Source organism: Colias eurytheme, chromosome 30 (assembly GCF_061535395.1).
Source record: "Colias eurytheme isolate Ceu_HAF_F1 chromosome 30, ilColEury1 Martin Lab GWU primary, whole genome shotgun sequence".
Lineage (NCBI taxonomy): Eukaryota > Metazoa > Arthropoda > Insecta > Lepidoptera > Pieridae > Colias > Colias eurytheme.
In genome coordinates, this window is record NC_143009.1 from 3,071,603 (window position 1) to 3,094,787 (window position 23,185).

General features: G+C 30.9%; 2 protein-coding genes across 3 annotated transcripts in view; both read left to right on the top strand.

Annotated features, from left to right (window-relative positions):
* The first annotated feature begins 3,135 nt into the window (after positions 1 to 3,135).
* Positions 3,136 to 17,018, top strand: Brca2 (BRCA2, DNA repair associated). The gene is made up of 9 exons (XM_090118538.1): positions 3,136 to 3,479; positions 7,097 to 11,793; positions 12,163 to 12,343; positions 12,686 to 12,893; positions 13,106 to 13,215; positions 13,654 to 13,755; positions 14,298 to 14,490; positions 14,963 to 15,059; positions 15,769 to 17,018. The coding sequence occupies exons 1-9, from the start codon at positions 3,222 to 3,224 to the stop codon at positions 16,868 to 16,870; spliced, it is 6,948 nt and encodes a 2,315-aa protein (XP_089974664.1). The 5' UTR covers positions 3,136 to 3,221; the 3' UTR covers positions 16,871 to 17,018.
* A 1,403-nt stretch (positions 17,019 to 18,421) lies between these two features.
* Glys (glycogen [starch] synthase) overlaps positions 18,422 to 23,185 on the top strand; it is a 29,389-nt gene continuing 24,625 nt past the window's right edge. The window contains exons 1-2 of one of the 2 annotated variants that reach the window (XM_090118627.1): positions 18,422 to 18,669; positions 22,271 to 22,414. In XM_090118627.1, the coding sequence (XP_089974753.1) occupies positions 22,276 to 22,414 (139 nt within the window). In that variant the 5' untranslated portion in view covers positions 18,422 to 18,669; positions 22,271 to 22,275. The remainder of the gene's footprint in view (positions 18,670 to 22,270; positions 22,415 to 23,185) is intronic. The other variant, XM_090118626.1, reaches the window with a different exon arrangement.

The following is a 23,185-nucleotide window of genomic DNA, read 5'->3' on the forward strand; positions in this document are numbered from 1 at the left end:
ATTTCCTGAGCAGTAGTCGAGCATTGTATCTCATTAAAATAATGATGAATTACGAGAAAAATATTACTTGCGGATAGTCGGAATTATAATAATATTATTGCCAATAATTCCAAAATTATGGGTACAATAATAATATAGTAGGTAAAAGGTATACGTCTTGTTTTCTTATCAGAAGAATTTTATCAATTTAGGATACAATATACAGGTGATAATATAACTAACTTATAACAGTTAACCGTATCTCTCAAATTAAAAAATGTTTACTGTTTAATTCTTAAATAATTGAAGTGGGTATTTACACATACATAGTTAGGTACGTAATACGTATATTATTTTATTAAAAAAAAAATAACGTATGACCGTATTTATTACTCTGTCAAATTTATTTATATAACAACTAAAAGTGTCACATCAAATAAAAAATAGCTTAAAGTACGTATATATTATATGTATAGGTATCTACTTATACTAATAATATAAAGCTGAAGAGTTTGTTTGTTTGAACGCGCTAATCTATGGAACTACTGATCCGATTTGAGAAATTATTTCGGTCTTAGATAGCCCATTTATTGAGGCAGGCTATAGACTAAATATCATCAGGCTAAGACCAACAGGAGCGGAGCAATGCGGGGACCACTGAACAGCTAGTATACAGTTTATGTTTTTTTATTATGTATATTATTTTTTTTTTATTTCATAAGACGATTATTCAGTTACCTATTGGAAGCATTCCGTGTGAAAGGACAATTAAACTGGCGAATACTTAAACTCTAAGGATTAATAAACCTAGAAAAGCCTATAAACTGTTTTTAACGTTCTAAACGATGTACGGTAGATTCACATGTTAACTAGGTATATTGCAATAATAAGAAGTTAAAATACTTAATAATTATTGAATTATTGTTTAAAAAAAGATAAAACGTCTTCAACATGTCCGAACTTAAATAAAATGGGAATACAGGGGAGGCACCATCGTTCAAATAAAAAAGTATCAAAATCGGTTCACTCATTCGAAGAATCTGAGGTGGTAAAGTCAAGAAAATATTGAATGAACGAGAAATTTTATATATCGATTATACTAGTTAGCTGTCCCGACAAAAGTTGTTCTGTGTTACTCTTAACACGGGAATAAAAATTAGATGTTGGCCAATTCTCAAACCTACTCGTACAAAATTTCATGAGAATTGGTCAAGCCGTTTCCTTCAAACACCGCAATATGTTCTTTCAGAATATTAGTTTTCGAATTATTTATAAGAACACTAGCGGTCCGCCCCGGTTTCACCCGTGGTACATGTTTACGTTTTCTCTCCATAATATAAGAACCATTGTGGAACCATCCTCGTACTCCAAGGAATATTATTTGAAAAAAAGAATTAACGAAATCGGTTAGCAGTGTACACTGTAAAACTTAAATCGATTGATTTAGGACTTAGATTACAAAATAAAATACAGATGGAGCATGTCAATCATTCATCGTCCTTGTCAAAGAAAATACGAAATCAAAAACGAATACGTTCCTCCGCTAGTGCTATAGCTATTCTAGTGTCATGCAATACGTCAAAAGGGGTTTGATATTTTAGTAAAAAAATGCTGTCTTGTGATATTAAAACGCTGTAAAACTTGTTCCCGAAAACAAACAAAAAGATAAAACATCGTTTTACAGATTTTCTGTAGATTATTTGGCTTATTTAATTTTGTATACAAATAATAATTTTACAAATACGAAGGAATTCAAAACTTCAACGTATGCTGCCAGTATTTTGAAAATGAATTTGCCATTTTTAGGGGTAAAATGGTTAAAAGATATTCGGGGTAGTGCTGTTGGATTTTTCAATCGTGAATGTGATTATTTGTATAGTGCAATAAAAGTTCATGGTCATTATTAGATTATTTTAAAAAGCATTATACATTTTTTTGTTACTTTTATAAAAAGCGTCGTTTTCGCTTGCGATTTAATTCATGTGAACACAGTCATGATGGATATGATGAAAATAAAATGTCCCGCATTCTCGACTAAAAACTACCGCTATTCGCATTCATATGTTTTGAAAAATAAAAACTTTTTTTAATGTAATTTATTTAATAAATTTAATGTAATTTATTTAATAAAAATTGAATAAAATTATTTTGTCCATGTATAACTTTAGTAGATACCTAGATAGGTGATAAAATAATTTTTACAATATTATAAAATAATATCAAAAACCCGAATTTATATTAAAATAAAAATTAAAACATGACTGCTAATAATTTATGTAGCCTACGTCACTACCACCACAGCTACCTTCATAATTCAGATGATTGCAATGACACCTCACAAGTCACAACTCAAAATCGATCCAACAGTTTATACTGCAGGGCGTGTCAAAGAAATATTATACATACATACCTACACTCGAAAAACATAACCCTCTTTCTTCCGTAGTCGGGCAAAAATTTGGGAAATTTTTCATTATCTGGTAACATAACACGCACACAGAAGCACCGTGTACGTACAGTGCAACGGCGAAATGACAGCACACATAGCTTTATGGAAATGACGATAAATTATTCGGTTTAGTTCGGCAACGCTCCATCTGTCTTTTATTTTGTAATCTAAGATTTAGGATTGTTTCTTTTTCAGTTAGCTAGACGGCTAGCGTGAAACAAAGAAAAATGATAAAACCACAGCATAAAACGGATAAATGTATTACATTTTCAATAGACCTACAAACCTTCAAATTCTTATAAGAATATATTTTACTTTTTTTTATATATAACGTTATCATATTATAGAAAGTAAATATTTTTTTTGTATCTCTGTTTTCATTATATCATCTATTGACCATTAGACCCATATCTGTGCGAGAATCAATTCTTAACACATTGAAGTGTGTCCACGCATAGAAAAGGTTTGTATGACATTTTGCGATCAATGTTCAACTTCCAGTTTTATGCGTCACCTCATAAGTAATATTTTTATTTATATACATATTTTTTTTCAATGGAAGGAATCGTGAAGGTATCTTTTTTTACAAAGAAATGAGAAATAATTAAGGAAATAATACTGTAAAATTTTTTAATCTACCCTATTTAATTTGAGCCAAAGCACTAGGCCTTATGTCATTTGTCACGATTCAGTGATCACCCATCACGAACGTCAATTTTGTAAACAACTAAAAGTGAAGTGAAAGAATAAACTTATTTTTGTTTAATTTAAGTTTTAATGTGATAAATCAGTTATGGATAAACACAATAACGATATATTAAACTTTGAACAGGCGTTAAACAAAAGAAGTGGACATAAGGTTACATTATTATACGATAAAACAAGAATCTTACCAAATACATGTAAAATAGAGGATGTTATTTCGGATGTTTCTAAGCAAATAAAAGCAATACAAAAGGCAGATTTGGTGAAAAAGGTTTCAAGACAATTAGAAAAATCAAATTTAATAAGACAGTCGGAATTTTTACCACTAAACGTACTGTCAGATAAGGTAAATTTACGCGGCTAATTTTCATAACTTTACTTTCCTGCCTGTATCTTATTTTTAATGTCTTCATTTAGCTTTATTCGAAATTCATCTACTCTTTACGTTTCATAAACTATGTCTATATGAATTTAAGTATTTCTTTTGTCAATGTTAAGGTTTCTTGACATTCCTATTTATCTTTTAGATATCATATCATAATGGTTTCTCATTTAATTTAACATTAAGCATATGTAGGATTTAATATCATTGCCTTTATTTCACTTTATAAAATAGAAATATACATGATTTGCAATTCTGATGCTAGGTATAAAGTGAAGTCCCATGTCCCCTAGTGGGGTAAGGGGCAGATGCATTATACATCTGTTTCACTGATCGAATTTCTTTAGGGACAAGAAGGTGATCAGCCTTCTGTGTCCTGCCAGACCGAGACATTTTTTTCTTCGTCTCCACCGGTAATCAAACCCACGACACCTCGGTTTTACGCTCACGCGTCAACCACTGTACCAAGGAGGCGGTCTGTTATGGTTAGATCAAATTACTCCCTTCGTCGATTTTATATCCACTGTGAGAACACAGTACTTTTAGTATTAATTTTTGGACCATACTCCTCCATGTTGGCTAAATGTAATAGTAGATGATTTATAATGTTTGTGATATTATTTTTGAAGTGAAAACTTCTTTAGCGGCGTTGAGCACTTTTTCTGTAATTTATTTATTTATTTATATATATATTTGGGAAACAAACAATACAATATATCATATAAACAAGAGATAACAAACCATACACATATCAGTAAAGTTTCCACAAAAAATTTAAATTCTTAAAAACAAATACACATTCAGTCACAAACAGTCTACTTGTGGATACAAATAAATATAGAAATAACAAGCATGAATACAATTTAAATATCTCAGTTAGTTACTATTGCGTTAATGGGTATAAAATGTTAAAAATGCGTCAGGACACGTGACCTTATCGAAAAAGCGTAAAACGGATACCATTCCAAAATATCAAACATGCTCAACGTTAATAATCAAGTTTTCACTTCTGCCGGCACTCCCGGAGTGCAACCCGTCTTTTTTTTTATTTAAGTCTATCTTGGAGATGATATGTCATAATTTACTGTGAGTTAGTAATGTGAAGGCAAATGGAAGCTTGGCTCTTCCTGATAATATAGATTACTATTTAATTAGTTATTATCAAATTTAGAGTGAATGATAACTAATAAAAATTCTAAGTAATTGGAGATGAAATGTAATTTCAACTTAAGTTTGCATGAAGCATGCGCTTCACACACTGTGCTAAGTGCTAAAATCCTAATTTTATTAATTGTCCGTATTTCGATTTTCGGATTTATTAAACGTCACTCATAATATAATGAAATAGCAATATCTATTTAGATATCCATACTAATATTATAAATGCGAAAGTAACTCTGTCTGTCTGTCTGTTACTCAATCACGCCTAAACTACTGAACCAATTTGCATGAAATTTGGTATGGAGATATTTTGATACCCGAGAATGGACATAGGCTAGCTTTTATTGCGAAATATGTACCACGGGCGAAGCCGGGGCGGACCGCTAGTATGAAAATAAACTTAAATTGTATCATCAAAAAGTAGTACTTACAGTTCCTTCAAGAACTAATATTCTATGCAAAAGCTGCAGCCTCGTTGCTGGTTATAAGTTTCATAAAAATATGTTGCTTATACAATGTGGCCTATGTCCTTTCTCGGGTATCAAAATATGTCTATACCAAATTTCATGCAAATTGGTTCAGTAGTTAAGGCGTGATTGAGTAACAGACAGACAGAGTTACTTTCGCATTTATAATATTATAGTATGGATGTGCTATTTATTAAATAGGTTTGAAGTTGGTGCCGAACATTAAGCACTTAGTATTAAGCCCGTGCACCGACATCAAACCTTTTTAATAAATAGCACATATTATAAATAATATGTAGTAAATAATAATGTCAAATCTTTTTTATTTCTTACTTTTCCGTTTTTGAAGTCGGTTGTTTTTAACGCAGTTATTTTTATTAGTGAATATTAAGCTTTCCGTGCGATTAGAGCTTTTTATGAAAATTAAGCTCTCCGTGTGATTAGAGCTTCTTGTGAAAATTAAGCTCTCCGTGCGATAAAAGCCTTTAATGAAAATTAAGCTCTGCGTGCGATTAGAGATTTTTGTGAAAATTAAGCTCTCCGTGCGATTAGAGCTTTTTGTGAAAATTAAGCTTTCCGTTCAATTAGAGCTTTTAATGAAAATTAAGCTCTCCGTGCCATTATAGCTTTTTTGAAAATTAAGCCTCCGTGCGATTAGAGCTTTTTGTGAAAATTAAGCTCTCCATGTGATTAGAGCTTTTTGTGAAAATTAAGCTCTCCGTGCGATTAGAGCTTTTGTGACAATTAAACTCTCCGTCCGATTAGAGCTTTTTGTGAAAATTAAGCTCTCCGTGTGATTAAGAGCTTTTTTGTGAAAATTTTGCTTTCCGGGCGAATAGAGCTTTTTGTGAAAATTAAGCTCTCCGTGTGATTAAGAGCTTTTTTGTGAAAATTTTGCTTTCCGGGCGATTAGAGCTTTTTGTGAAAATTAAGCTCTCCGTGCGATTAGAGCTTTTTGTGAAAATTAAGCTCTCCATGCGATTAGAGCTTTTTGTGAAAATTAAGCTCTCCGTGCGATTAGAGCCTTTAATGAAAATTAAGCTCTCCATGCGATTAGTTTTTAGTGAATATTAAGCTTTCCGTGCGATTAAAGCTTTTTATGAAAATTAAGCTCTCCGTGTGATTAGAGCTTCTTGTGAAAATTAAGCTCTCTGTGTGATTAGAGCTTCTTGTGAAAATTAAGCTTTCCGTGTGATTAGAGCTTTTTGTGAAAATTAAGCTCTCCATGCGATTAGAGCTTTTTTGTGAAAATTAAGCTTTCCGTGCGAATAGAGCTTTTTGTGAATATAAAGCTTTCCGTGCGATTAGAGCTTTTTATGAAAATTAAGCTCTCCATGCGATTAGAGCTTTTTTGTGAAAATTAAGCTCTCCGTGTGATTAGAGCTTTTTGTGAAAATTAAGCTTTCCGTGCGATTAGAGCTTTTTGCGAAAATTAAGCTCTCCGTGCGATTAGAGCTTTTTGTGAAAATTAAGCTTTCCGTGCGATTAAAGCTTTTTGTGAAAATTAAGCTCACCGTGCGATGAGAGTTTTTTGTGAAAAGTAAGCTCTCCGTGCGATTAGAGCTTTTTTGTGAAAATTTAGCTTTCCGTGCGATTAGAGCCTTTAATGAAAATTAAGCTCTCCATGCGATTTTATGCGGTTATCAATTCGGCTGGTATATTTTTTTTTATGTATGTACACCGATTACTCCGAGATTTCTGAATCGATTTACGTGATTATTTTTTTGTTCGATGCGCGATGGTTTCGAATTGGTCCCATAAATTTTTTTTTTCGGATAGGCCCAGTAGTTTTTATTTTATGAGCATTTTTGTCTGTACTCGATGACTAAGTTGATATGTAGCAAGTAACTTTGATTCACTTCCCAATAACCGATTGAGCTGAAATTTTGTATACCAATACTCTCACATCTATTATAATTTCATGTGTTTAATTCATTTCTTTTAAACTTCCAGGTACAAAAACAAGAGATACAGAATAAATTCGAAACACAATGTGTTACAGATACACAATTAATAAATTTAGTTGATAATGCAGAAACTTTAGCTGCTCAAACTGGTATCACACAAGAATTTGAAACAACATTCTGTCGTAAAACTGATAAAAGTGTTGCTAAAGAATTAATAGATACAGGGCAAAGTACAGATAAAAAAGAAACTGTTAAAAATGAAGCTGAATTCATAGAAAATGAACAAAATACAGTACCAATAGGTCAAACTGGTGTCACACAGGAATTTGATACTACATTCCATTGTAAAGCGAATCCTAATGTAAATAACAATTTAATGGATACAGAGCAAAGTATAGATAAAAAAGAAACTGTTAAAAATGAAGCTGAATTCATAAAAGATGAACAAAATACAGTATTAATATGTCGAAGTGGTGTCACACAGGAATTTGATACTACATTTCATTGTAAAGATGATGCTAATGTAAATAAAGAATTAGTAGATACTGGGCAATGTATTAATGTTATAGAAACTGTAAAAGACAAAGAAGAATGTATGCAAGATGAACCAATTAAAGAGAAATCCAATGAAATTCATACAGCACATACACCACACAAGCGGAGTAAAAATATTATGAATGATTATGAGCAAGAGATCTGTGATATCTTTGATAATTCAGATACTGAAGATAATTTAACAATTTTCGAACCATTAGAAGATACTACTAAAAGTCCTATTTTAAATAAAGTAAAACCAATAGTAATAAGAAACACACCAAAAACATTAGTTTACAATTTAGAATCCTTTGAAAAGTTTGAAGCTATTGCATTACCAGTTATAGAAGAAAATGCTGATTTACGAATAGCAAAGAAAATTATAAATTCACAGCTTGTTAATGGAGAATTATGTATACAAAGCCATAAAAATCCTACCCTACAACATAGGGAATCATCTAAAAGCCCTGTTTTTGAAGTTAAGGTCAAAAGAAGAAATAGTGATACAAGATCTATGACAAAAGACGATCAACAAAGTATTGAAAATAAAAGTATTATAGAAGATGAAATACTCTTTAGTAGTGATGAAGAAAACTACGAACCAGCCAGAGAAATAGACGATTTACCTTTAACTTGTGCTTTAGAGACTTCCTTTTATAATCAAACTGGTATTCTTGATAAAACAATGTATGTCGGATTTCAAACAGCAAGCAACAAATCTATACAAATACATACAGACTCTTTTGTGAACGCGAAAAACGTTTTAGAGGATAGTGATGTTGATATAAAGGATCTTGTTAATGTATTTGATGGTACATTTATTGAACCTTCTAAATTAGCATTATCAGAAGCAAACATTAATAAACAAAATGAACTGGAAGCAACAAGGCTAACTACTATTGAAAAAACTGTTGCAACAGATATAGGTAAAGTTAAATTTCAAACAGCAAGTGGGAAATCTATTGAAATATCTGACCAATCTTTACGAAAAAGTGAGCTTTTTCTTGTAGATGTGCAAAAAAATTTGATTGACAACAATGTAGAACTAGAATTTGAGAAAGAAAGTGAATTGGTGGTAAATAAAACAGATTTAAGAGATTTAAAAAGTCCTAAATATGTTAGAGATGATACATACGAAACGTTTAATAAGAAAATTGAGAATGATGGCATTGACGAACCCAATAAAATAAATGATGACATTATATTACAAGAATTTGAAAATAGTATGATAAATAGAGAGCAAGATGATCCTATTCTATTAAATAAGGAATTTCTAAATAAAACTGAGAAATCTATATTAAAACACGATTTTCAAGGATTTAAAACAGCTAGTTTAAAACCAATAAAAATTTCGGATCAATCACTTTTAAAGACAAGGAAAATATTTGATGGTATTGAAAATGATGCAGAAAATAATTTTCCAAGCGAACTGAAGAGTAGCAATAAGTCCTATATACGTAATGTACCTAATTGTGTAGGATTTTCTACAGCTAGTAACAAAAAAATTAAAATATCTGAAATAGCCTTAATAAAAAGTAAAATGATATTTGAAGATATTAATAAAGATTTAAAGATAAGTGATAATATTGAACACAATGAAAGAGAAGTAACTTCTATGGCTAAAGAAAGTAAAAGTGATATTCCTAACGATTTTGATATCCCAGTAAAACAATTAAATGATAATGAAATAGGAAATGACAAGTTTGGTGGATTCAAAACTGCGAACAATAATCCGATAAAAGTATCTTCTAAAACGTTGGCAAAATATAAAAATATTTTTCATGATATAATTGAAGGCACTGAAAATCAACCAAGTGAAGACTCACATCAAACAAAAATCAACCCACTACCAAAAACAATTGATAAAACTGATAAAAGTATATCAAAAAGTGAATCTAACCATGAATATTTGATGATAAAACAGAATAATAATCTCAGCACAAATATAAAGTTCTCCTTCAAAACAGCAAATGAAAAAATTGTTGAGGTATCGGAAGAATCGTTGATATCTAGCCAAATATTGCTTAATAAATCTGGTATAGATAGTAGTAATAAAATACGAGACTTTACTTTTAAGGGTTTCCAGACCGCAAGTAAGAAGCAAATAAATATATCGAAAGAGACACTTGCTAGAAGCAAAAGAATATTTGCTGATATTGAATCGGATGTTAATGAAGAAATACATATAAAAAAGTTTAAAAACGAAGCAAAACAACGCTCAAAGGAAAATATAGAAATGCAGAATTTCAAAGGATTTCAAACAGCTAGTAATAAGAATATAACAGTTTCGAGACAAACTTTAGAAAAATATAAAACAATATTTGATAACATAGATGCAGATATGGGGAACGATTTTCTAAAAGAATTCAATCCTAACGATGAACCAACAACGTCAGCATGTCGAAATACTAAACATACAGTTGATACATCTAAAGATGCAATTTTGGCTAATTCTGCATTACTAGATCCGATCGAAAAATCTTCGAGTAATTTTAAAGGCTTTAAAACAGCAAGCAATAGACCAGTCAGTATATCAAAAGAAGCTCTAGCTAGAACAATGAATATTTTTAATGATATAGATATTAATGTTGAGAGTAATTTAGAGACACCTAAAGTTAAACCTGAAAAAGAAGTTTCTTCAGTAAAATTTCAATTTCAAACAGCTAATCATAAACCTGTTCACATCTCTGAAGAAGCAATTATTGCCAGTCAAAAATTGTTCCATGATGATATAGAGAAAGTTCATACTTCCATACCTAAATTCCAAGGATTCCAAACAGCTAGTAAAAAAAGTATAACAATTTCAAATGAAACTTTGGATAAATATAAAACAATGTTTGATGATATAGACACTGAATTGAAAAATGACTTGGTTAATGAAGATAAAGAATCGTTTAAAGTTAATACAGAAACTGTTAATATAAATAAAGTTGATGTAACTGAGGATGCATTAGCTAATCCTCTATTACTGAATGATCCAATAGAAAAATCTTCAAGTAATTTTAAAGGCTTTAAAACAGCAAGCAATAGACCAGTCAAAATATCTAAAGAAGCTCTAGCTAGAACTAAGAATATATTTAACGACATAGATATTAATACTGAAAGTAATTTAAATACAGGCGAAGTAAAACCTGAAGCAAAAGTATCTTCAATAAAATTTCAATTTCAAACAGCCAATCATAAAACAGTTAATATCTCTGAAGAAGCAATGATTGCTAGTCAGAAATTATTGAATGATAATATAGAAAACATTCATAGTTCAATACCTAAATTACAAGGATTTCAAACTGCAAGTAATAAAACTGTAAAAGTATCAAAAGAAGCACTGGCAAGAACTAAGAAAATATATGACGGTATAGATATACATCCTAACCAAATGCAAAAAGATAATTTGTCTATACATAAAACGTCGGATTCTAAAGCGCCCAGAATAAACCAATTTGGTCTAAAGAGTCTAAATGTTGAAGAAAAAAATTCTATTAACAATGCCTGTGAAGAAATCAACATTAAAGATATTTTCAACACACAAGTTGTAAATAACTTTGAAGATACGTTATACACAGAAGACTTCTTAAAAGAAAGAACGCCTGTGCAATGTAAAAGATCGGGAAGTCCTATTGTATCTTGTCCTAAGGCCAAAAAGCGTAAATTCCAAGCTCCCGCCAGCGTTGTCAGAAATATTTTGAGCGCGAAAATTGACACCTGTCAAATGAAAAGCGATAAAGTTTACCTATTTGACGACGGTTATAAGAAAACAAAGAAGCTCTCATTAAAAGACTTAGATAACATTAAAAATAATATTAGACAAATAGACGATGATATACTTTATTTTAACTACGAAAATATGTTAGATTTCAAGTTTAAACCAGAGAGAAATGACGTGACAAATGACGTTTGGTCTACCGATAAAATAAAAGAGGTCTTTTCGGAATCTGTTAATAATAAAATAATACCATCAGGCTGGATAGAAAATCACTTAAAATTGATAATTTGGAAGTTAATTTCTTACGAAATAAGATTTCCGCATTGCTTTGAACGAGTGTGTTGTGTAAAAAATGTGCTTGAACAATTAAAATATAGATATGACAGAGAGCTATATAATGTGCAAAGACCAGCTTTAAGGAAGATTCTAGAAAGGGATGATGTTGCTAGTAAATCTATGGTTCTATGTGTTGTTGGAGTCTATGTAGATGGTGTCTATGTGAGCAGGTAAGAAATATGTTCTGGATGATATTCTAATATATTTTATTCCAAAATTTTAGATTAAAAATGTGCTATGTCTGTATGTGTATAAGTCATAAACTATATGTGTGTCATTTTTTCTAATACTTCAAGACAATAAACAAGCGACATTATTGCATTTATAAACATACAAAACTGCTGAATCAATTTTATAAGCATGAAATCATCTCTTAGATTTTTTCTTTTATAAAAAAGATATAAATATAAATTGACGCTTACAAATTGCTTAGCATTTATATGAATTTCGAAAATTTGGTACACAGAATATACTTGTTTCCAAATATCTATTGTTGTCTATTTTTTGTACTATTGTTTATTGCTTGTCTAATTTTTCAGTGTTACCAGTTTGACAGAGACCATAGAGTTACTATTGACAGATGGCTGGTATTGCCTAAAAGCAAGCATAGACAAATATATTTCTAAACTCGTTTACGACGGGAAAATATATGTGGGCATGAAACTTTTCATACATGGGGCTGAGTTGGTCAATTGTGAACAGGGTGTAGCACCTTGGGAGGTAAGATATAATATTTAAATATGTTTTATTATGAAAGTGACTGAAATAATGCTTTCCGAATCGGTGGTAAATGTTGAAATATGCAATGACGATTCAAAAGTGCTTTTAGAAGAAGTCTAGTTGAATAAATAAAAGTTTGAGTTTAAAAAGATTGTAATTCAAAGTTAAAATCATTTATTGCATAATGTTATTGATAGAAGTCCTGCATTTTAGTAATTAGTATAATAACATATTTTGTATTTGAATGAATAAATGTTTGAACTTTGAGTTAGAGTTAACCTTTATTTTAATCAGTACTATCATTTACAAATTTAATCAACATTTAATTTTTTTATTCTTCAGGACACATCGTCCGTACGTTTAAAAATCTCCGGTAATTCGACGCGCAGAGCGCGCTGGGATACGCGGCTCGGTTACCATGGCAACGCCGCCATGTTGTCCCACCTGTCAACTGTCAGGCCGGAAGGCGGGAAAGTGTCTAAATTGCGCGTTTTTGTTACCAGAGTTTATCCTATGTTGTATATAGAGAAGTTTGAGGATGGCAGCACTGGTAGGTATTTTTATGTGGAAAAAGTTTGTAAAATAATTTTACGTTATTTTTAAAACTTGTGTGATAGATGCATTCTTATTTTTATAATTGTCTTATTTAATTATAATAACTATAATTGTCTTAATTAATGTAGGAAAAATTTAAAGTAAAAATCAGTAGGTAGAAGACATGAAAAAATACATTTTTGTAAGCATGCTTTTAATTTTTTACAGTTACACGTTCGGAAAGATTGGAAAACTTGTTTCAAATGAAATATGAAAATGATCGACAATTGATTTTGGAGAAAATCTATGAAGATGTTGAGAAGGAATTTTGTGATCAGGTAAATGTTGTATCTATTTATTGTGTTTAGGTGTATTACATGTATTTGGTATAATATGCGTGTATAAATGTTTACGAAACCCTTAGCTTTGCATATTATTATACATATAAATATGTATAAAAATTCGTTTATTGGCTTCACTAACACAGTGTACGATTATTTTTTAATACAATTATTTTACATCTTATCATTGTGGCAATGAAATCCAACTAAGAATAGGATCGGTTAAGCGCCATTTTGTGACGTCATCGCGTATGGACGATATGTTTACCTGTTAGAAAATATACATAAAATCGACTAGTAAAATTAATACAAACGTTATTTCATCTATCTATGCAGAAACTATCAGACTATAGTCTAGACACATTATTCAGAATGTATTATAAGTTATTTTTTTCTGTTTTTTAAATATAAAATTGTAGTATTAATCATTTCTAGGAATCTCAAGATTCTGAAACCTACATGGACAGTGGAAAATTTGAGTCCGGTTCGCAAATTGCGAAAATCATGAAGAAACACAGAGACCCTGCTGAATTTAGGGTAAGTACTTATTTAAATCTAATTACTTTTTTCCTAGATCTGGAGGATAAGCGGCACAAGTTGCGGGCAGATCATTGATGGGTAAACAAATTCTATTTTACCTGATTGCTTTTATTTTTCTTATAAATAGTAAAACTGTTTTTTTGAAGTGAAAACTTCTTTAGCGGCGTTGGGTATAAAATCTTAAACTCGCGTCAGGACACGTGTCCTGATCGAAAAAGCGTAAGACGGACTTTTTTTTTTTAGCCCTTATATTCCATGCGTAAGACGGATACCATTCCAAAATATCAAACATGCTGAACGTTAATAATCAAGTTTTCACTTCTGCCGGCACTCCCGGAGTGCAACCCGTCTTTTTTTTTGTTTTTGTGATTCAACATAGAGCAGATAAAAGCTTTGGAATATTAACTTTAAGCTGTTAGCTTCACATGCTCCTATTTTGTGCATTGAGTACTACGGCATTATGCATAAATCCACAAATAAATAAATAAATAATAGCAATACAAAAAAAGCATTTTAATAAAAGCATATTTTTTCTACAGGCAAACTTAACAGAATCCCAATTACAACTCCTACAAGAATACACAGTGAAACGTAAAGATAAACAAATAGACATAATGCAAGAGAAAGTAAGAGAGAGAATAAAGAACAGCTCGCTCGGTGTTGCCAGGAGTGTGGTGCCGCTGTTGAAGATCAGGGTTGCCAGTGTGGAAAATGAGTGTAGGGTTTGTAAAGGTGAGTTTTAATTGAAGTGATGACCCTTAACAGGTAATGAAAACGTTGTTTTAGTTAAAGCTCTTGTATTTAGTAGGTATTTAATATTTTTGTTGTAGTTAAACTTCTTTTAGAAGCACTTTTAACACCTTTTCAATTTGATTAGTTGATTTTTGTTTATTGGTATGTAAATGATAAGCATTCTATGCTATTTCAAAGCTATAAAATAGCTCATTAGATATCGAACTCTCTTGATTTTATACACTCATTCTTAATTTTTTAATTGATAACCTCAAAAAATACTTAACCGATTTTGAAAATGCTGTAAGCATTACAAAAATCACGTGATTCTTGAATGGTATAGAATATATTATGTTTTGGTTTTATCCCTTTTTATGTATATTTTTATAATAACGTAAAAAATTCCTTGTAGTAAATTTATTTTTTTCGTTTATAAACAATATTGGAAATATTTTTATGTCTTATTTTAAAGGAATGCTCTCAATATGGCGGCCAAACGAAGCCCTCCAAGAAGTGATCACTGAAAATACATGGATAGATGTGTATAATGTTGTTCCTACAGCTATTCGGTAAGATATTAAGTGTGAGCGAGACAGCTAATGTGTGATTGCGATGGCATAATGTTAACCATAGAGAAAGATATCATAAATAATCTATATATGTATATATAAAAATGAAACTCGTTTTCCTTGGTCACGGCCTCACGCGTGAACGGGTGGACCGATTTCGATAATTCTTTTATTATTATATTCCCTGAAGTATGATGATGGTTCTTATGTAGAGAAAACGTAAATATGTACCACGGGCGAAGCCGGGGCGGACCGCTAGTATTTATTTAAAATTATATATGTTTATTTTTTTGTTTAGTTATCAGCCATCTGGTTTCCAAAACACAAGCGAAAGCTTAGTATGGGATCAGATCGTGCCGTGTGTGAAAATTGTCCTGAAATATTTATTTATAAAGTTCTAGGGTATGATTATTTATGGTCTCTTAAATTTATGAATGCAGTAATATAATGGTCGTTTTTTCTAACTGAGTAATTTCTAACAAAGATTATTTTAGAGCCTTCTTATTTGATAATTGGACACCGCCTGCAGTTGTAAGGTGACATTAAGAAGCAGTACATTTACTAAATTTTCTTAGTTCTTCACATTGTGAATATGAAATTATTAATGTTTGCATATTTCTCTTGTAATGTACTCCCGTTTAAAGCCATTGTAACCATTGATTATCGTTAGTCTTAGAATTTGTGCCATAATTCAGTTTAATTCTTTCAGGAACTCAGAAATACAGCTATCAGCAAACAGAAACTCTATATTTCAAAAATCAAAAATCACACAATCCGAGAAAATTACTTCATGCACAGATTATCTAAAACGACAGTGTTACCAGATAAAAGATATTCGAAATTCAAATTTATGTACAGAAAATAATGAAGTCGATACAGTCGGTTTTATTATATCAATCGAACCTGCCAATAAAGATTTTGAAAATTCCAAACAATTATATCAAAATATATATTTAGCTGATGAAAATAAACATTTGATATGCATTAACTTTTGGGGCGGAATAAAGAAGTTTGGTTTCGAAAATATTCTTGACACTGGTCAAGTTATTGCTTGTGTTAATTTACAAAAACGATCTGGCAACTCCATGAAAAACATACCACAGTATCGTGCTACAGAATTTTCATATTTTACAAAAACACCAAAATATGATTGTTTAAGAAAATTATGTATGGAATTAATAAAAGTATTCTCTGGGTTGGACAGGAGAAAATTCTGTCTTGATTGTGTTGCTATAAAGAATAATAATGCAAATACAAATCATCGTTTACCAGACATTTCTCCGTATAGATTAAATAACAGTGATTACAATATTGCCAAGAATAAAAACTTTATTGATTCACCAATAGCCAGAGACGCAATTTTGAACCTAAGCAGCTCAGATTTTGAGTCGACTTTCAAACAAACAGACACACACGAAATGTCCCCTAGCGAGTTACTACGTAACAAGAAAATCAACGAAAAGATATCCAAATTAAAATATTACGGTGAACCACCTCCCTTGAGTCCAATAAATATAATTAATTTATCGAAAAATGTTACAAATGCCTTCAAAAGTCCGTTAACGTCAAAAAATGACAGTTTAAATGTTGCCAGTAAAGATATTTCAACACCTTTACGCACAGATAAAGAAAATTCGAATTTGGACTGTAGTCCAGTATTGTCTACGGGTAGAAACGTTGTAAAAAGGATAAATATTGTGAATCCAGTGAAATTAAACTTTAATGATGATGAAATAAGTGAAAAACAAGAAAACGAAAACGATCCTTTTGCAGAGGAATTCGATGCCAGTCCGCCTTTAAGTTTAGATTAATTATAATTTTTCTTGGTCTTTACATTGTCGAAGATTGGTCGAACCAACCTTTGTACGCTTGTTAACAGTACATTGCTTAAGATCATCACATGATCAAATGCATAGTTTACGATTCTATAAAGGACATACAGACAAACTATCATTTGTATATACAAATACTAGCCGCTCCGCGCGGTTTCATCCCCGTGGCTCCTCTCCTGCAGGTTGTAGCGTGATGGTATATATAGCCTATAGCCTTCCTCGATAAATGAGCTATCTAACACCGAAAGAATTTTTCAAATCGGACCAGTAGTTCCCGAGACTAGCGCGTTCAAACAAACAAACAAACAAACTCTTCAGCTTTATTATATACAAATATAGATTGCATATGGTGCAGAAAATTTATTAATTTCGCAAATTGTATTGTTCAAAACTGCGCATTTGGAATTTTAATAGTTTTATAATTACCGCTATAAACGCTGCTTCATAAGAAGATATCTATGCCAGAACTTATTAAAGTATGTATGTATTTAGTTCCTGTACCTGTTTTATAAATAATTACTTAGTTTAAGAATGGTGTAATATGCCCTAAAATTTGTTGCATATTGAACAGTTTTGATAAATGTGTGATGACATTAAAAACAAATTGTATATTTTAAATGGGTTATAATTACTTATACATACTATACGAGTGCCGGAAAACTTGTAGTTTTAGAAACATATTTTGAATTGTTTTCGAGGTGCCTTATATTTAATAATACCGTATAAGTGTTGATTATTAATTAGATATTTATGTGCAATTAAAAATAAAGAACTTTCATACATAAATGTGGTCTTTTATTTTGTATAAATTATTCTAACTATCCATAATGATTTAAACAGCTAGAACACAGTAGTCCAAAGATACTCATATTACATATTATAAGAATTGCAAAATATATGCACTATGATTTTAGAAAGTGAGTATAAAATTATTGGTAGTTCTGTGTAATTGAAAAAAAAAAACAATCAACAAATCAGCCCAATAGAATTTTTAAATCTAATATAGGGCAACACTATCAATGAAATTGCCACAAAATAACCGCGTTTATGTCATTACTCATTGAATACTAACAGATACCTACATAACATTTTGAGTATCATTTTTCTTGAAATTTTACTGTGGAGACTTGTAATAAACTTTCTTCCGAATGCCTAAATGGTATGCCGTTTCTATACCGACCCAAGTACCGACCTACATTGTATAGCGAAATTAAATTACTGCAATAAACTGTGCATTGTACGTACTACATTAAATAACAAAATTTATAATAAAGTGTAATCAGAGATTTATTATCGCCGTACTACATCAAAAGATAGAGATATTATTTAATCCATTTAATGCGTTTAGAACGCATGAGAAGTACGTATGCAAATTGTAAGTTTAACATTAATTGCTATTTGTCTTACCTTACGTTTGCACCGCCGTTGTAAACAAAACGTGTCGTTATCTACTTCACAATCATAATTTTATTTTTGTTCAATTAATTTTTGAATTATCTAAAATCTGTCAAATCTTGCGAGTGTTGCAACATTTTTACGTTGTTGTCACTTCAAGGTGACCTTCAAATTCGGCTAGTTTGACGTTTGTTAACTCGCGAAAATTCATTTTATTTGAATTTCCTACCCGCGTAGACATGCGATTTAATAAATTCACATCGTAATAAGTTCGGGGCAACTTGATCGAGCTATAAACCCCATTGTGCCACGTATTCAGTGAAGTTTTCAGTGATAAAACCTGTTCTACGAGATTCCATAGGGACAATCGTCTTATTTTAAATGTAAGTAAAAGTATGTATTCTTAGCTACGTCGCTTCATTCAGTGATCTATAAATAATTTTTATCTCTTATAATCGTTGCCGTAGCGTGTAGATACTCGTTAATAAATGCCGATGTTTATTTTACGAATTCATTCAATTGTACGCGTGTAAAATATATTTTAAATGCCGGCGAATGCGGCTTTGAACATAGGTACTTTCTCAATTTTCTATTAAATTACTATATAAATTCTAATAATGTTTCAAGTTCGGGATTTGTAATTAATTATTGGAATTAAAGTAATTTGTATTCATGAATACTATTTAATAATTCTTATATAAATATTCATCGTAAGAATTCTTTTTTTAATATATAATTCGATAAAATATGAAATAACAGAATATTATGTCTATGTGATACTCCTAAGTCCTAACTTCTTAAAATAATTGTATAATAGAAAGATAATTGAGCTTTCGATAAATAGTAAATAGCTTTCGATAAATAGTAAATACCTTTCAATAAGTATTTATAATAGTACAATATTAAAACGTACCTACTATAAAAGAAAATATAGAAATAGAACATTAAGTAATTATTTGAATTATATTTCTATACTTTTACATGAATGTAAATTTTATATTGTAGTAAATTGTAAAAAGAAATTGAAATTTTAAATTGAATAAATATAGGTATTTGTTCAAACTTCTGTGTCTTATCTGCAACCATTTTTGTTGTTGTCAATTTCAAATATTCTACCTTTGGTTCTACAATCATAAGCAAACTAAACATTTCAAACAAAAAAAAAAATTGTTTATTCATTATCAATACATATTTCTTCTGAAGAGTTTATATGTAATATGTTTATTTGAACATGGTAATTTCAGGAACTACTGGTCCGATTTGAAAATTTCTTCCAGTGTTAGATAGCCCATTTATTGAGCAAGAATAGGCTATAGTATATCATCACGCTAAGACCAACAGGAGCTGAGCAATGCGGGTAAAATCGCGGGCACAGTTTCTATAATATACACATGAGTAATTTTAAGTAGGTACATTGATATAACTTTTTTTATACAAATCTATTAAATACCCTTCACAGACAAAAACATATTTATAGATAAATAACTTGTCTTGTTGTGATGTTATTACATAAAGAGATATTATATCTTATCTTTATATGGTCATTATAATATAATTTGCTGTCATTTGTGAAAAAAATATCATCTTGTAGTTAAGAATGTGAATCATATTTTGTTTTCTTAATGTATAATATTAGTTAACTGCCTGTGATTTAAGTCAGGCAAATAATTGAAAGTTTGAAGTCTCAATAAGAAGCTGTTGAATTAAAATTTAAGAATGTACTTAAATGTTATTTTTTATAAAACGTTGGATAATTTTTTTTTGTTATTGTCTGTCTAAGTCTATATTGTTTTATCCATAAACAAAATAACTTGATCAATTCTAATGAGGCTAATGATTCTTATATATTACCTTAGATTTAGACATAATATCTGTGTACAATGGTGAGAGAATTTTTAAATTGACCCAGTAGTTTTTGAGATAAACATGTTCAAGCAAACAAACTCATCAAATTTTAAGTCATTATAATTACATTTATCATAGATTATGTTATTATAGTATCGAACACCAATTAAAAAATTGAGAGAAATCGAAAAACTAATATCAATATTAAATGTCTACAAATTACAATTCTTATCTAAATATCCACGTGGGAACATAACAATGTGTCCATACTGATCACGTATTGTAGTACGAAACATTTAGATAATGAAAATGATTAATTATTATGATTTATCATGCAAAGTCAAGGTCAGATAGCTAGGGATGCGTGGCGCGTGGTCCGGAATTAAGAAGGCATGGTATGTCATTTACCGACTTTAAAAATGGTGGTGCTATGTTACTGTTTTTGTATGATTATTGATTTTGCCGTTAATTGTAGATGGGTTAAAATATTTTTAGGGTTGCGTAGATAAATCTATAGTTACTTATATTATAAAGCTGAAGAGTTTGTTTGTTTGTTTGAACGCGCTAATCTCAGGAACTACTGGTCCGATTTGAAAAATTCTTTCGGTGTTAGATAGCCCATTTATCGAGGAAGGCTATAGGCTATAACTATATCATCACGCTAAAACCAACAGGAGCGGAGCCACACGGGTGAAACCACGAAGCGCAGCTAGTGATCGATAACCGGGCTTCTCACTCTCGGACGCTTATACATACCTACATATGTAGGTACTATTAAATAATGAACGTCATTGAACTCTAGGTAATTCGATTCGGATGTGACTATTTGATTTAATCGTGAAAGAAATAGTATCGCATTTCTTAAAGTTATATCTATCGTGTATTTAAGTCGATGCTTAGTAGTCTAATAATATAATCAGACAGGGCTGTATCTCTATAGTGCAGTCATGGGCAGACTGCGGCTGGTGTCACACAACACATAAAGGGCCTTTGCGTATTGGACCTTTGTCCCCACGTAAGCCTTCCAAAGGACCGGGTATCTTCCTTATGGTGGCGTGTATACCCGCGTATTATGGAGAATGAAAAATCGCGTTTAAAACCCGTTAAAGTCTTTAATTTCTACGTCGTGTAGGTTCACTGGAGTGGTTGGGAACAATTTCCATAAACTTATAAGATTTTAATATAGGCATACGAATACAAATATGAAAAAAGCATATAGATATGTACATATATTTTAAGCGTAGCATGTAAATAATTATTTTCAGTGCATTCTTTAATCCCAAAATATCACAGACAAAGTAATTCACCACACAGGAGTTGTCATATGTTGGATGATGCAAAACTTGTGCAAAACAAACTTACATAATTTATTTTTGCTAATTTACATAAATTGTTTAATGACTGACATTGGGTGCCCGCCAAATATATTTGCAGTTTCACGTTTAATGACGTGGATAGGTACATTGTAGAAAGATGTTAGGAAACAAGTATATATATACTACTAGCGGTCCGCCCCGGCTTCGCCCGTGGTACATATGAAAAATAGATGTTGGCCGATTCTCAGACTTACCCGATATGCACAGAAAATTTCATGAGAATCGGTCCACCCGTTTCGGAGGAGTATGCAGACTCGAGAATTTTATATATAAGAAGAAGAAGATATACATATATAGGGCATTCTCCAGTGAAATTATATAATCCTTATTTCTTCCCCTTTAACTTACACTGTATGTTTTATGACATGACATTTTAATATGTATTCTACAAAAATCAAATATCATCCAGGAAAGGAAGGAACAGTATCAGATTTGTTAAATTACGTAATTAGGTATATCTTATTAAGATCTATTGACCTTATAATGTAACAACTTCAAATTATTCTCATTCAAACAAACAATTTCGTCGATAATTAGGTATGTTTTTTATTCGAATTGATTATTAGGTTCCTCTATATACATACCTAAAATTTTATTGAAGAGATTAATAAATGGGTTGTATCGATTCATTATTGTATTTACTTTCGAACTATGAATTTCATAAAACAACAGACAACCAAACTCTTCAATTCAATTGCATAGTTAACTTATCTAATACCTTACTACCTATCTACCTAACTATTATATCCATTTCATTTTTCAGCCAACATGTCGCGCGACCGCTCCTCCCGACGCTTTTACAGGTCGGAATCTACGCACGATCTTCTGTCCTACATGGATAGGGGTCAAGCAGCTAATGATGAGAATAGATGGACCTTTGAAACAGCTTGGGAGGCTGCTAATAAAGGTATGGGGATATATTATAAGAGTAATTTTTAGTATAGTTTACAGTAGTAATTAAAAGGTTAAAATGCATATACTTTGAAACGATTGATGACAATACAGTAATGTCATTAGAGCATGTTTTTAGTTCATTTTTTTGTACATACCTTTCCGCCCGCGGCTTCGCCGGCGCTTTCAAAGAAAAACCCGCATAGTTCCCGTTCCCGTGGGATTTCTGGGATAAAACCTATCCTATGTGTAAATACAAGTTACCCTATATATGTGTGCTAAATTTCATTGTAATCGGCTCAGTAGTAGTGGCGTGAAAGAGTAACAAACATACACAATACACATACAACCATCCTCACAAACTTTCGCATTTTTAATATAAGTAGGAAATATATTATTGATTCGGAAGAAAGTTTTATTGATTAGAAAACTGTTCTTGATACATATATAAACAACAGTCTTCTCAATTTATTCAGTACCCATTAAACACATTCGTACCTAGGTATATTATGTGTTAAATGTATAACATTGGACCTAGAACGGGTTAGTCCCGTTTGGTTCCAGCTCTGATCTAGTACAATGGGTCATTGTGGTTACTTACGTTACAATAGATCTTAATCTGGAGTATATGCTTATTGAATCACTTTGTATTTGAGAAATCTAGATACGAATATAGTAAACTTTCTGAATGTATGAAAAGAATAAATAAAGCAGATTATGAGTAGGTAGTATATTCGAACCCGCGTACTTACCTAGAAAGTATTTTTTAATTAAAAAAAAAAAAAAC